We start from the raw sequence: 16495 nt of genomic DNA, 5'->3' as shown, positions 1-16495 counted from the left end.
GCGTTTAACTAGTCAATGATATTCTTTTATAAAAATGTATTTGAATGCATTTCTTCAGTGGTATGTGGATTTTCTTTGTTCTTTTAACCAGTCGTCTCACGTGTGCTTTGGTTTTCTAAATCGAATGGCTTTTAAAAATGATAAAATAATGAAAAAATAACGTAAACACAAAATATTCTTTTATTATTTGTTTTCACTGAAGACTACACTGCTGTAGCTCTAGAAGTTATCTACATTTGCATTTATTTACAGCTTTTTCTTTCTGTTCTTATTTACATGGTCAAATAATACAGTGTAAAAGAAACACAATGTGTAGAGAATTTGTTTTCAAAAGGAATCCAAAACGTTAGAAAAAGTACAACGTTACAACAATGCAGTTCTCAGTGCTGATTTTACAATTCAGTTCACACAAAACCATTTTTTTTCATTGTACTCCCTTCACAAAATACAGAACTTAAGAAAAAGATGACAAAAACCTAAAAAACTAAATAAAAGAAATCCCTGTGATTTCATTTGAATGGAGCCAGGCATCAGTCAAAATTAGATACACTGCTTCAAGATGTCCATTTTACACTTGCAATGCACAAAGGTCTCAGTCACCTTCCGAGGGAAACATTCTGTGCCCGATTCATAAAACTAACAAAGCACTGGCTTTTTAACACACTGACTAAAACCGCGCTCTCTCTGACTCTCTAGCAGCTTGTCCAAGCACTAAGATCGGTGCGAGTCTTGGCAGAGAGTTCGGCGATGTGGCCGATTGAATGGATGGACATTTCATTGACACACCCGTCGTGGGGGGAGGTTTCGAAAGCAGGTGATATTGCATTTGTCTGAAACCACTGGTGACCTACTGGGCTGTGTTTTGTGGACCCCTTCAGGAGAAAAGCAAAGGCTATGAAGGTGCTTGTGTCGGCATCATTTCACAAGTTTATTTCTACCCAACAGTCAATGTGTTAACTGTGTACTCTTACAAGTTAGCGTTTAATTTAGCAATATGGAACTTTTTTTTTTTTTTTAACAACTTGCTTAGCAAGCTACAGAAAAAAATGAAAATATAGCACATTGCTAAAACACACGCCACATTTTCAGATTACGACCCTAAAAAGGGTGAAAGCGATTCTTCACACTTTTTGACAAATAAACCATTAATATATATATATATATATATATTTTTAAATTCCCAAACATGTTCATACAGTACTTTATTTCACATGTGCTGGAAACACCCCTTAAATAATATTGTTCAAGTACAACATTTATTTAACAAGTTCATGTTGTAAATCGTACATTTTCCCTGTTATAAAAGTTTACAAGACTTAAGTGTCATAGTAATACACATGACTCAGATATATATATATATATATATATATATATATATATATATATATATATATATATATATATATATATATATAAAAAAAAACTTGGAATAAAATACCTCTGGCTGCTCTTTCATAGATACACCTTTTTCACGTCTGTCGCGGATTGACCCAAGACTTTTGATTATACTTGTGATTAGGGTAATTACAGCAACACTGAACTACAATATGTATCTGTGCTTGTCATTTCAGTCCCTGGCCTCAAACTAACCATTTCATTCATTAATTTGGTCATGCAGTGGCAAACTGAATTCAACTGAATTGTACAGCACATACAATACACCAGAATGCAGAACTGCAATGAAATTGCTGCCATCATAGCCATGGTCTGTCAGTATGAGTACTCAGACCTTTAACAATGATCAAGGCATACCATAGCTTTAGAAAAAGTATTATGAAAAATTACAACAAAATTCACAAGTCGATAGGTTCAGCTGGAACAGGGACATAAGGACAGGAACAACATAGGTGACCAGAAAAGTCTCTCTGATTTTTTCATAACAGTGGACATGGGATTTCAAGTATAAAAACCAGTAAGGAAATTTAAAGGCCTCCTCTTCTTGCCAGAAGCATGAAAAAGCTGGATTGAAAAAAAAAAAAAACACAAAAAAACTCACATCTTGTTTCACAGGAGAAACTTGTGAATGTAATGTGTTAACACATCACCACAGACGTAAAGACAAAAAAAAAAAAAAAAAAAAAAAAAAGAAGTCACTTGTACACCTCAGTTCACCTCCTTCTCCTTAAAGTGTGAAGATGGGATCAAAACAAATCGGGCACTCATTAAGTACAGTGCAACTGTATATTTTTTGTTAATAAAAATACAACACAGTCAAATAAGTGGCCACGTAAGCAGCTGTCTTTGGCAAGTAGTCCTCAGTGCTGTCCTTTAAAATATTTTCTCCTTAAAAACCTCAGTTTTCATGTCACCTCCTGCCCATCTCACTCTGTCTCATGAAATGAATGTTGTTCACACTGTCTGACAGCTCTGGGTACTGGTCCACTGAAATCACAAAGTAGCCATCATAGCCCTGGACTCTACCGGCACTCAGCAACTGCTGCTTCTCGCCATCTGTCCACGAGCGTGTCCCTTCCTCCCCCTCCCGCAGTCTCTGCTGCTCGCTCGCCCAAGCCTGGGCCACCGCGCGCTGCCTGGCCAGCTCGAGCACACGGACTTTCTCCTCGTCCATGGTGGTCCCATAGCGGGTGTTTAAGCACAGAGCTCCATACTGGAGCTGGATGTCCGTGTAACGTCTAGTCCTGCCGTTCAGCACTGTGTTGATCTGGGACACGGTCACGTTGACCCCGGTCTCCAGGGTCCTCCTGCCTCCTGTCATGCCGATGAGGGTGAGGTCACCCTCAGGTGGCCCCAGCTTGACGAAGTAGTGGGTGTCAAGACCGTTGATGGTGAAGTGCAGGTCCTGCAGGTAGTAGGCCCCGTTAAGCACAGCCGCAATCCTCCTGCCGTCCTCGTTGGCCATGCTGATGATGTCAGCGGAGACGCGGCCCTCCTTGATGGCGAATTTGACCCCCTTGCCAAATAAAGAACCCCCAGAGGCGAAGCGGCTCGAGCCCTCGGGCTGGCGACACCCAGCACTGCTCGATCCGTAGATCTGCCCAAAGCGCTCCAGCTTGACAAAGGATTTCAGCTGCTTCTGCACTTCACACTGCACTCCTAACACCGACTGCAAAAAACAAAGACAATTGCTTAGTTACTGTTCCTGACCTTTACAGAGTATGACACAAAATACACCCTTACCCTTTGACTTCCAACCACGTATAATTACATTTTCATAGTTTCATTTTGATATGGAATAGTTTTGGAATACATTATTCATATTATTAAACTAAGGCATGGCCGTTATATATTCTTACATTTACAAAAACTTCTGCAAACAAACAAATAAATAGTAGTGTATTGTCAGATAGACATGGTGTGAGATCAGGTATAGGGTTACAAATAAGAATAGGGAATGTGGTTGTATTTTGGTGTGCACATACAGTATTTGAAATAGCCTTTTTTTTTATCCAAACCCAGACCTTAAAACCCTACATTTATATTACATTCACTTTTAGTGTATGAGCCAAATTCTACAGAGTAAACGGTAACATCACAACGTGTTACCATCATATTAACTGCATACTAAATTCTGTTAGGTGTGACCTTTTTGAAAAGCCAAAAAAAAAAAAAAAAAAAAAAGAGACAACAATGTACTGACATGAAAACCACTCCTTTAACTGTAAACTAAATTAAACCCATGTTGCTTAATTATAGACTTAAACTCAGGTGCTCAGCAGCAAACCTTTCTACTCCCCACATGGACTTTTATCATCTGTCTCCACCTTTGTTGCTGCAATGTATTTGGTTTAAAATAGCAGCAGGAAGCTGGTTTCAATGGTACTGCTCTTTTTTGTGAATCATGCCGTTTCATTAACACTTCAAGCATTTAAATATTCACAATCTCGCAATGCTGCAGAAGTGCATGAATGTTGAATCACAAAGCTGAATCACAAAGAGTGCCCCAATTTAAACTATTTTTTATTTTTTAAAGATTCCATCTAAATCCCCCAACACTAACAATGACCCTCTCACAAACTGGATGAATATGATTAATATGCGCAAGACAATTAATGATTCTGTGGGATCAGTTACAATATGGGTGTTGACTTTCCCCCTTTAGAGTTTTTTTGATAATAAGCAGCATTCCAGATGCTTGAGTCTACATGAGTCATAACATTAATACACACGATAGTTAACAGATCTATCGCCATGCCATGAGTCATATCTTGGTCTCAGATCTTGAGCTTCACCCTTTTAAAGGCAGGAGAACAATAAGCAAGTCTACCACATAGTGTGTCTATCTCACTGCCAAGGTCATGAAATGGAACACTGCATAACCTCTGAGATCAAAAAAACATTTAATCTCGCGTGACATTTCATTTCATCTCATTTTTGTGAGTTAAAGGAATTTGGCAGAGTGTGTGCTCAGGCTTTTTCTTTGCAACATGATGTTACAAAGCGCAGATTATTCAGAAGTGTACATCTTGGTTGCAATGGACCAGTCTGGCCACTGTTTTTGTATAAAAGAGGCTTCTTGCCCAGAATATCGGTGGCCACAAGGGGTGGCCAATCAGAATGCCAGCATGTCTTGTACTGTAGTGTGTTCAAGTGTTTAGATGGATTTGTCACCAGAGGCCATTATCATGTAACTGCATTACTGTACACTGTCCAGACAACAAAGGGGCTTATTTATTTGGCTACTATGTCGTCACCACTGTTTTCTTGTGTCCCGATGAACAACTTAAAATGAAAAGCCCCCACATGAGGAGTGAGCCTTGAAAAATGATCCAGGGCCCTGGGATAGTATTCCCACAATCCCTAGAGGGAATTCCTCCATTACAGCCGATGTCATCATTTGTTCTAATATTTCTTGACAGGACACGCTTTCCCCGGGATGAGCTTCTGTTTTAAAACCCTCAGAATAAGCTCACAGTATAACAGATGACACGTCTGGAAACACTGTGGCCAACACCACAGGGAAATGTTAGTTAAGACTGAAGCCATACTGATAAACCCTATTGAAATGTCATTGATGGGCATAGTGGCAGTATGGAATAAAGGAATCCCTTGTAAAAAAAAAAAAATATATATAATATATAATATATATATATATATATATTTATTTATTTTATTTCTTTATTGGCTAAATTATAATTCATATAAATTTTTTGTTTTGCTATAATAAACCGCAGTACTTTACTGGGAAGTGGGAGGCAGAAAGGGTTAGTAAATCAGCTGACTTCCCCTTTAAATGTGGAATACTTCTAACTGCGCATATGTTTCCCATGATTGCTTTACCATAAAAATTGAATAAGAATGAATTATTTCCATTATAGTACACACACCCTCACTGGAGATTATAATGGGCACAGTGTAGAAAGCGACTGTATAATATGGAACATAATGAACATTATTGTTGCTGCAAAAAATATAGATTTGTATGAAACAACTTTTGGTTTCAGAAATAATAAATAATTACTAGAAGTCATGTATTGTTAAGCATGTGTATTGTGTTAATGCAGTTTATTATTTGAAGGTCCTATTTTCCGTGCATATTGAACCCAACACGAACTGTATATGTCCATATAATAAAACTTATCAGTTTGGAATTAATATTTTCACACAGGTATGAAGTACGAGCTTTAGATATAATTATTTTGTTTGATTGAAAGCTATCATTTGCAGAGAAGTTTATCAAGACTGGTTGTCCCACAGCGAGTCTTGTACGTACATTCAAGGGTACTAGCCTGCAACTAGCAGGGCAGGGATGTTTAAAAAGCTCTACTGCTAGTATGCCTGTGAGCATATAAGATAAACACCAGGTTATTTCGGTAGGGGTTTTTTTGTGTTGTTAATTCATCTGTATTCTCCCAAGCCTGTTAAAGTTTTTAGAAGACTAATAAAACTTTCCCAATAATAATAATAATAATAATAATAATAATAATAATAATAATAATAATAATAATCCGAAACACTGTTAAAATCACGAAAAAACGAGTTTCTTTATTTTAATTTTCTTTTTTTATTCATGTTTCTCGGTTTTCATTTAAGGCCAACTTATTTTTTGTAAAGTATAACATAAATACAGCCTGGAGAATTTCTGTCAGGTACGGGGTTACAACACGTCAAACGTGAGAAATAAATGCATTAAACCCTGGCCAACTGCAATCTGATGCCAGTTACAAGATGGCCGCTGCTGGATAAAGGTAAAAACTACCACCAGGTGTAAAAACTCAAAACATGGTACCAAAATCACTTCACAGGACAAAGTCTGATTGCACTTGTTTGTGCTCACTTAGCACCCCATAGTCGGGCTCTAACAACCTTGGCCTTAACAGAATTGCCCTGTGATCAGAATTGGGTCCAGAGAGTCTTCGGCACCTAGTGCAGCTTAATACTGTAATACTATTTCATCAGCAGCAGCTCCAAAGCTGCGGGAACTGCCACAGCAGCCCTCTTCACAAAACACTACAAGAAAATGAAAGACATCATCTTATATTCTGTTTGTACTTCAAGCCCTTTAATATTCCAAAGGCCAGCGACAGCATGATGTCCAATAACAGAGACGCTGATGAACAAACAATCCACTGCAAAACCTTCTCGCTGGTAAGAAAATTGCTGGCTTGACGGGTATTGCATTTTAAATGCCATTAAGAGCACCAGGAGAGGGAAGAGAAGAGAGCTCATTTGACAAAACATCAGGTTAAAAGCACACCAGTGATATCAAAATCACATTGCCAAATGCCAATGAATTGGAATGCAATTAAATGCCTTACTTCTTGAATAGCAGGGGAGCTTATAATGCTATTGATGGAGGCGGGGGCGACAGTGGTGTTTTTAACATGAGTTATGACCAGGTTTGCTGCTCTGAAAAGGCTGCAGGCCAGTTAATACTGAAAGATCATCAGGGAATTTTAATAAGATTCATGCACCTGCACAAAGTGGAAATATAGATCTTTATCGATCGTCCTTTTTTTTAATTTAAATTATTATTTTTTAAAAACTGAATATAAATTGCAAAGACCAGGAATGTGTTTGAATGCAATTTCAATTCGCCTTGTGTGTATGTGCTTTGAAGACGCTCTGCAGATTAATTACAGAAGCTCCCAACAGAGCACCAAAGGCGCTTTCTGGAGCGGAGATGTCCTCTGTGAGTTCTGATAAGGCTGGTCCCAAAGGAGCCCCCTGCAAAATAATGCATTTAGGAGGCACTCTTTTATTTGCCGTATTTTAATTCAGAACTGACTCCAGCTTGTTAAAGAGACATGACCCCACAGACCACCTACATCCTGAATGAACAACAAGTTCAAAGTACTTCAAAGTCACCGCTGGATACTAGAGGAATGAAGCATTAATCAATAGGCAATAATGCCAACTAGAGGGGTGTGTGCCAGTATACCTTCCCTGCCAGGCTGCAGGCAGTGTTGGGGTATGCAGTATATATGTTACATATATGTTACCTTTTAATAGGACCAGCTGAATATGTTTATAAAGTATGCTAACTTTCAAGACCACTCTTCTTTACATGGTGAAACTGAGGTAAAGAGAGGTCCTCTTGAGGCTGAACTGACCTGGAAGAGTAACTTCTTTTTTTTGTCATTTGGTTAAATGCCTGGCTTATTGAAATTCAGTTCAGTTGTGTAATCTTTTGGTGCACAACTAAACAGAATATCAGTCGACTGAGATAACGATCTATTCTTTAGTTTTGGTTTTGTCTGGTTAATAGAAGATCTCAAAGGCGCGGTATGAGGGACGGTGCTTTTAAATGTACAACGATAAGTTTCCGAAAATAAAAATGATTGCAGTTACCCAAAATATGTAGAAATGTAGAGTTAATTTGTGTTCAAACGTAGTTACTACTCGTTTATTTCAATGTAACAAATAGCATACAATTAAATATGGGTGGCTTGGCAGGTCTCTATTTAAAACAATACCCTCACTGTGCATATACAATTGAGACCCACAGTACAATACATCACTGAGATCAGTCACACTTATAAAACATCTGTGCTGATTATTTTATCTCTATCCCATAATTCATTCCCTTTCAGGTCGTCATCTTCACTGGGGTGGCTCGACAGGCCTGTAAATCCAATACAGCCCATTTCTGAGGGTAGCTGCAGGGGTGGACAGGTCTACCTATACCTTACAGCCATTGCATGGGACACTGCAACTCAACCCCAACAAGACATAAGATCACAGTCTGTTGAATTATTCAAAAGGCACAAAGGCAACTTAAAGGCTAGGTCATTTTAGGATCCCATTGCGCACATACAAGTGGCTGGTTGACAGATGGAATAAAAAATAAATAAATAAAAAATAAAAGTAAAATCAATACGTGGGTGCAAATAAAATAAGATACGTGGTCTCAGTTGAAGATTTTTCCATTAAAGGTAGATACAGCAGTTAGAGCATTTCAGTAACACCTGTCAGCAGTGGCTTCACTCCTCCTGCCAGTCTGTCAAGCAGGCTTTTAATTTTCACTAATAAAGACGGAGGCGTGCGGGTGGGCCTGCTGGTTACCTTGCTGTTGTCCCACTCTTGGGTCTTCATCTGAGTGTCGATGAGCTCATAGGATGGTTCCATGGCATTGGTGTCTGGTTTGGGATACCCAGGGATGACATTGTAGAGCTGGAATCCAAATGTGAGCAGCCAGCTGTTTACATCTGACGGTGAGGGAGAGACATAACAGCATGTGGGTCAGTCAGCATAAAAACATTAACAAAAAACATTAAGCAGTGGTGTCCATAATGTCAACACAATGTTCATTATTATTTTACATGCTGCTTGAAGTCACTCAATCATAAATAAAAATGTCTGTATAATTCATCTTTGCGCAAAACAGCCACGTGTAAATAAGACCACTAAATACATACTGTACAGTATCAAGGTGGATAATTTTAATTAGAGTTTCTGCTTATTACAAATCAACTTTGAAGCTGGGAAAACAGGATTACCCAGCTTATTTTATTTTTAGACTTCCTGTTTGTTCATTTGTATGAGTGTCATTCTTCCTTTCTTTATTCAAATAAAGTATTTTTTTATTTTCACGTGCCATTTTCTTGCAATGGAGACATATGCACGGACAGAGTGCTTTATCTTTCAAAGCTGTCACGTTACCAGGAAAAGCGCATACCTAATGAATAAAATGCATCTATAAAACAATGAGGTATTGCTGTCAGAAGCAAGACACAGAATGGAACTGGAAAGACGACAGAAAATGTATAAACCTTTCCTGTGATTTATTAGATAAAAATGCGCATGACATAGACACTGGCCTTTCTCTCTTTGCAATAACTTTGAAAAAGAAAAGTTTTGAATTTACATCTGAAACGCAAAAGGAAAAATAGCACATACAGTTCGGTGGACCCTGTTGCAAGACTGGAAACTAATGTAACCAAGTCTTTCATTATTCTAAACCAGTGTTTCTCAAAGGGGGCGGTACCGGGGGCGTTGTGTTTTCTTATTAAAATTAAGGAAACTTTTATTTCAAAATGTTAACTACTTATACACAATGTGCCAGTGATGTCCTCACTGACACGTGCACTGTAAGATCGTGTACATATCAAGTCAGAAATGTTTGTTGCTGCGCAGCAGAGCCACTGCCATTTGTCTCTGGTTTGTAATGCAAATGTAATATGGTCCAATCAGAACGAAGCAGCCGTTCCATTCATGCCTGTTGCCATGGTACGTTACATGGATGAATTTCACAGTTTATTCTTATTGTTATCTAGTGATGTGCATTTGAGGAGATTTTTGGAATCCGTTCCGAACCAGGCATTTCGATTCTGGTTACAAAACTATTTAGAAAAACATGTCTGTATGTCAATGTGTCCGACAATATTGCACAATCTATGAAATCGCCCTGTATAACTAAAGTTAACAAAATAATCAATAATCTTTGATTTGTACAGTAACAGTTTTATTACAACAGCGAAAGCCATTGTGTGCTTGTATATGAACCTCGATAGCTGAAATCGTGTCGTGTTCGGCTTGAGGTTGTCTTGCGAACGATTCCCTCGAGGTGCAGAAGATTCACTTTACCCAAAGCGTTTTCATCACTTCATGTGAAAGTGAGACTGAATTATTCTCCAGGGAAATACATATAATTAAAATAATAATAATAATAATAATAATAATAATAATAATAATAATTAAAACCCCCATTATTGTTGTAATAAATATTTTGCAGACCTTTTTTTTTTCTAAGTGTGAACGTGTATTATAGTTATCAAATGTATTTGACAGAAATTCATGTTTTAATAATCAGTTTTACTAAAAACATAACAGTACTCACTGCAACCGGATCCCTGATATTTGTATCCAGTTCGTCAGTTCCAAAGCAGGAACCGGGTGGCCAATTTCAAAGGAACCGGTTCGCACATCTCTATTGCTATCCACAGCATGGCGCAAGCAAGGAAGATATGTTGGCAATATTCCATAATAGTAAGCATTTTATGCATGTATCTACATGTTTGTTTTATGAATTATTTCTCTGTAATTCTCGGAACTAGTGGAATTAAATGTAATTAATAATTGATGTTAATTAAACTGCACTGTTAATCTGCAATAATTCTTAATTTTTTTATTTTCTGTGGCAAAGGGATGATAACTAAGCTCGGCTGATCCTTAGGGGTTACGAAGAAGGTTGAGAAACACTGTTCTAAACAGTGATCTGCATATTCTGTCTATCCAAGCTACCCATAGATAATAAATCATTTATAAGTGTTCATATTTTCCAGAGGTTTACATGTCCAGCAAATGGCAGTGATGTTCATTATTAGCATTATATGCAGAACGCACTTTGGTCTTTACCTCATTGTATGTTTGTACACACTGATGCTCATATATCTATTATGAGCCAGTGGGTGGGTGTTTTTCTGTTTTTTTTTTTTCCAATGTTTTCTTCTAGAAATTTATCATTGTGCTTGTTTGGTTTCTCCAGCATTACAAAGGCGTTTACACATTTTCAAAAGAATTCATGTCATTCATTCATATTAAAGTGTTGCAGAAACAAACATCTAAACTAACATGTTTCCGTGCAAGGAAATGTGTCAAAGCAGCAAGAGTGTTGCAAGCTCTTTGACATTATTGTGCTAAAAAGTTTGAAGTGATTCATATGTTAGCAACTGCACCATCAACACTCTCAGTATCAAAAGGGAATTGTGTTAGAGGCCTTTAAAAACCATCCATTTTCATCATGTCCCTGGGCCCTCATCTACCACATCTTGTTGCTTTCAGCAAATTGTTATAGGTTTTGTTTTGATGATTCGCTTCAAAAGGCAGGAACGGCCCTGCATTCAGACTCCCAATTCAAGCACAATGAGAAATCACACATTTTAAGACACCCTCCAATAAACAGCTTTTTAAAAGCAGGCTTTTTTGTGTTGTTGTTGTATCTAAGTTATTCGCCACGGGATGTGAACAATTACTGTGACAACAGGAACTGCAATTGTTGGCAGTATCTTTTTTTTTTGTGGTTTACCTGCCAAAAATGAAGGCATTTATTTTTGAGACAATAAGGAAGCGAGCTTAATGCAGGGAGAGGGAACAGAAATGCCAGTTCCATCAGTCACATTTTAGAAAGCCAATTGCTACAGTGCAATGCTTCGCATCACAGCAACTAAAAGTCTGTTTAACAAGGCTGCCTGCATCGGTGGTGGTGAGCAGAGCTTTTGAATGTAGTATTGTTCTTGCTTACTGTAGTTTGTTGTAAATAAATTCAGAGCCTTTGCATAAATGGAATATAGTGTATTGTGAAACACCGCCAAACTCACAATGCAGCCACTTTGTCTACCAAGTTGGTTGGTATGAATATATTGTCTACCTTTTCTCATTAAGAATGATCAGATATGCTCATTTAAACATGAACTGTTAAACATTATCCGATCCTATGGCCTGGAACATGGAACAAAACCTCATTGGTCCACTAACCCCTCCATCAAATACAAACCTCTGCTCCGATACATAGAGTGAACAACCCTGTATATGATGCGGTGTGAAATAGTTTCTTGTCTAAAACTAGAATGTATTTATGCTATTAAAATGTAGAGTTGTTGTTATTAATATAATGCTGAATTACCTGTCATGTAGCACTTCGTTTCCTGGGCATTGCTGATGGGGTTGTTGCTTTTGAACATGTACAAGTTGAACGGCATGACGTTGTTGTTGCTGTTGCTGAGACGTCTCCAGATTCCGTGATCGGGGGTGGTCCAGCGTCCTGCAAGTACGTCATAATCCCGCTTGCCCATGTGCACCAGCTTGGTGAGTGGCTCATACAGGCCTCCTTGATAGCCAATGATCAGCTGGAAACTGGGGTTGGTGTCCATGTAGACTTCTCCATAGGCTGTGTGGAGGATCTGCTTAATCATCAGACCAGTCCCACTGAAAACTGCCAGCGGGGTGCCGATATTATCACAAGCCACGTAGAACTCATCTCCACTGCTGAGCTCCATAGCGAACAAGTGGCCCTGAAGATCATAGTAGAGGGAGGTTATCTCCGAGCTGGAATGGTTGTACATGTGGGTGACTCGAGTGGGGCTGGAAAGATCTGCGTAAAAGTACTGCAAGTGGTGTCCGTGACTGGTTTTGCTGGACACCCTCCTGCCTAGGCCGTCATAGCGGTACTTGATGTTCCAGCCACTGACCTTGTTGTAGGCTCTGACCAAAAAGCTGGCCGAGTTGTATTCAAAGAAATCGTTGCCTCTTTGCCTCAGGAAGCCATCCTCATCCATCCGATACTGGATGTCGCCAAGCCTGATAATCCGGTCCCTCAAGTCATAACGGAGTGGCGTCAAGCGGGCACTGCTGCCAGGGCTCAGCAAGTGAAGATTTCCGTTCAAGTCGTAGCTGTAACGCCACAGCGGCTTATCATTCAAAGACACCGTCTGTAACTGTCCGTCAGCATCGTACTCATAGGAGTAGCGAGTCGTGTTTGCGTAAGGGCCAACTTTCAACTCCTTCCCAACCACCCTGCCCATGTTATCATACTGCACCATCATCCAGTACATGAGAGACCTAAAGATCTCATACTGGACCTCTTTCACTCTGCCATAGGCATCGAAATGCTTTGTGTGTGTCATTACAGCAGTGGTGATGATCTGGTTGATGTCGTAGTAAATGACGCCAAATTTTCCAAACTGCTCAGACTTCCCAGACACGTCATCGTACCTGTAAAGGTCGATGGGCAGTGGCGTTTCGTTGATAACCGCCTGCATGCTGGTCACCCTGAAGCTGTTGTCGTAGTTGTAATCGAAGCGAGCGTTGACCATGCCTTCCTCACTAAAGCGGAAAATCTGCCTGTCGATAAGTGGGCCAATCTGCCGGTAGCGTATGGTGCAGGTGAACCCCTCGCTCTGCAAATTCACCGTCTTCAGCATTCCTGCTGCTTCGTCGTAGGTGAAGGCGACTTTAGTGGTGTCATAAAGGATCTCTGAAAGCTTTGTGAGCTTCCCGTACTTGTAAATCACTCTGCGGCCAGTAACAAGGTGAGCGGTTTGAAGCAGCTGTCCATCTTCATTGAAGTCCTGAACCACGGAGGCGTTGCCCTCGGGAGGCCAGTAAATGTTCCTGTAATAGCCAATCGAGCGGATGGTTTCTAATGTCTGCCGAGCCACGTTGGGCATGGTGACCGAGGACAAGCGATCATTGTTATCAAATTCGAAAATGTACTGTCTCTGGCTGTAGAGGAGGAGCACCATGGACTGTGGGGGAAACAAACAGGGGAAATCATTTATTTTTACAGTTAAACACATGTCCAGGTAATCTGCGTGAATTGGAAATGGACAGGTAAGAAGTTGCACATAACAACACAGAACTTGCACAAGGTAACACACAGTTAAATTAATAAATAGACCATTATAATATAATATATATATATATATATATACAATATATATTATATATATATCCATATATATAGTATATATATATATATATATATATTAAATGCATGTTTGCCCCAACATGTTCCCGAGTCAGTCAAAAGACATCTACTTGAAAAAAAATTTAAAAAACTGAAAATGAAAGAAAAACATACCACTTTTCATTGTAATGTAGGAAAATACACCAGTTACCCAGAGCTAAAAGCCTAACCTTGTCCTCTGCTGTTGACTCAGTGACACAACAGCTATTATTGTTTTTCTATAAGGCTTGTTTGAGCTCAGTAGTAAACGGGTGTCTACTGTTTTACAAGAGCAGTGCCCTGGTGGAGATAACTCGACTAAAACTCTATTATGAAAAGACAAGGAGTTCAAAATCACACGCTAGCACAACATGGTGCATGCAATACTAAGCGTGGCGAAGCTGTGCCGTGATCAGAGGTAAGCCACTCGCACTTACAAAAACAGAAACCTGAGAAGCTAAGGCTTGAAGTGCTAACTGTCAGAAACCTTTCACTTGAGCCATCCAGTGGGATCAAACAGGGATTTCTGACTTTAACTATATAGCTGTATATACTAAGTGGGTGCCATCTATCTTACAAACAGAAGGCATTGTCTCCTTTAGCTCAACTTTTTTTTCTTTTAATGGGAGAAATGTTTGTCAATAATAATAATAGTTTTTATACAGCACCTTTCACAGTGGACCACCGTCACAAAGCGCTTTACAAGAAACAAGACTAGGGTGTGTGAACTATGCATCAACTGGAGAGTCACTTACAATAACATCTCACCCGAAAGACGGAACACAAGACGAGTCAGTGGCTGTTTGGATTTGAACCGGGGACCTCCTTGTTATAAGGCCGTTTCTTTAAATGCTGGACCACACAGTCTCCTCAATCATGTAATGTTTATTTAATAGTTTTTTAAGTTCCATGTAAGATATACTAGCCATTACATGATCAATAAATCAGCACAATTGATGAAACATGAAACGTGGAAGAAAAACATTCAGTACTTTTGTTTGGTGAAGCCAGTACAAAAGTAAAAAGTTAATGAATATCATACCTTCTCCAGGTAGGTGTAGCTCCAGGACTTGCCATCAGCAAAGATCTGGGACACAATCCTGCCGGACTGGTCGTACTCCATGCGCACTGACATGGTGCCCCTCTGGATGCCAGCGACGTGGCCCCCTGAGGAATAGGTAACATTCACACCGTTCAGCCTGCTGCTAGGAGACCAAAGAGTGGGCCGTCCGGCCTGGTCATAGTGAATTCGGAGGGTGAACTTCCGATGGTCATCGTAGACCTTCTCGGTCCTGGTAATGCGATCAAAATCCAACGATAACAGGTTCCTGTTATGGACCTGTTATGGTAAAAACGACAAAATCAGGATAAGTTTTTGCAAACTATATTTTTTGTATGATGTAGCATGGGACAATACATATTGCTTCACCTGTTTGCCTTTTTGTTTTCTTGACAATATACACATCAACCCAGCTCCACCTGGTGGCCAAATATTGAAATAGTGTTTTTCTTTCATAAAAGGATCGCTGAAAAGTGAAAGTACAATCTACATTTTCTATACCACTGTACCACCATATTCAAGAAATGCACATTCATATTCTGTCTATTGTATAGCAGCATTACTGGCTTGCTGCCATAGGAAAACCAAACAAAATCCTGCAGCTTATCAGTAGCCTTTTGATGTATGAGCACATTAGCATGACACTGTCATTTCCCATAAGACATTACAACACTGTGCTATTGTCCTAAACGGAAAGAAAAAATCAATACTGCACATGGAGTCTCTGGCTATAAAACATGGTTCTATTGGAAATGCTTGGCATGTGGCTAGAATGCATTAGTGTTTCACAGCAGTACACTGCAGTCTGCAGTACTGACCAAATGCTAGTTGTGTTTACTGCCAGAGAGTGATTTTTAGAAAGTGGTCATCCCTTGGGCTGGGAAGAGCTTGAAGGAATTGACAGTTATTAGACAGATTTGCTTTCCAATCAATTTACCACTCCCTGAACACAGAGATGATTTTTAACAGACTGAAGCAGGAATGAAAAACAAAACAGCATATGTTGATAATGTAGGGAATGTAGGTTTCCAAAATCCTTGTAGAAAAATCTGAACACAAAATGTATATTGAGTACTACAGGTATCGCAGCTAAAGTATTTAACAGGGCAAGGGGGTACTTATGAATTAACTTGTGTACATTGTTATACACATATTCTGTATTTATTCTGTATAGGTCAGGGCATAGCATACAAGGGTCTGATTTGGAAGACTGTCTGATTACACACACACACACACACACACACACACACATACACACATGCTATTGTGCCCCAAAACCTTTTAAAACCACCATTTTTCATTTGTTCTGAGCAACTGAACAAGTACACAATGGCCGAATCATATTTTGTCTCACAGATTTTGTTTTTTAAAGCCTGGGTTTGTCTGGAATTCCTTGTAATCTATTAATGATATTGCCCATTTTGTTTTTTTTTTGCCAGTCGGCAAAGTCACAATTGTGACGGCCTGATAGAGGAATTACAAAACAGTACGTTCCAGAGCATGGGGACACAGGCAGAAACATCAAAAGAGCCCTACATTTTTAATCATTGCATGGAATGATTGCTTCACAAGCCAACTTGTAAAGGGAGCCA

General features: G+C 39.2%; 1 protein-coding gene across 11 annotated transcripts in view; it reads right to left on the bottom strand.

Moving 5' to 3' along the window:
* Positions 1-1374: 1374 nt before the first annotated feature.
* Positions 1375-16495, bottom strand: part of tenm4 (teneurin transmembrane protein 4) — a 183352-nt gene continuing 168231 nt past the window's right edge. For all 11 annotated transcript variants that reach the window (XM_041258618.1, XM_041258621.1, XM_041258622.1 and 8 more), the window contains 4 exons: positions 14886-15182; positions 12023-13643; positions 8464-8606; positions 1375-3064 (listed from right to left, as the gene is read on the bottom strand). In XM_041258618.1, the coding sequence (XP_041114552.1) occupies positions 2306-3064; positions 8464-8606; positions 12023-13643; positions 14886-15182 (2820 nt within the window). In that variant the 3' untranslated portion in view covers positions 1375-2305. The remainder of the gene's footprint in view (positions 3065-8463; positions 8607-12022; positions 13644-14885; positions 15183-16495) is intronic.

The sequence above is a fragment of the Polyodon spathula genome, chromosome 9 (assembly GCF_017654505.1).
Source record: "Polyodon spathula isolate WHYD16114869_AA chromosome 9, ASM1765450v1, whole genome shotgun sequence".
In the NCBI taxonomy this organism is placed as follows: Eukaryota; Metazoa; Chordata; class Actinopteri; order Acipenseriformes; family Polyodontidae; genus Polyodon; species Polyodon spathula.
Note: the sequence above shows the minus strand (reverse complement) of the source record. Positions and strands in the feature narration are given on the sequence as shown.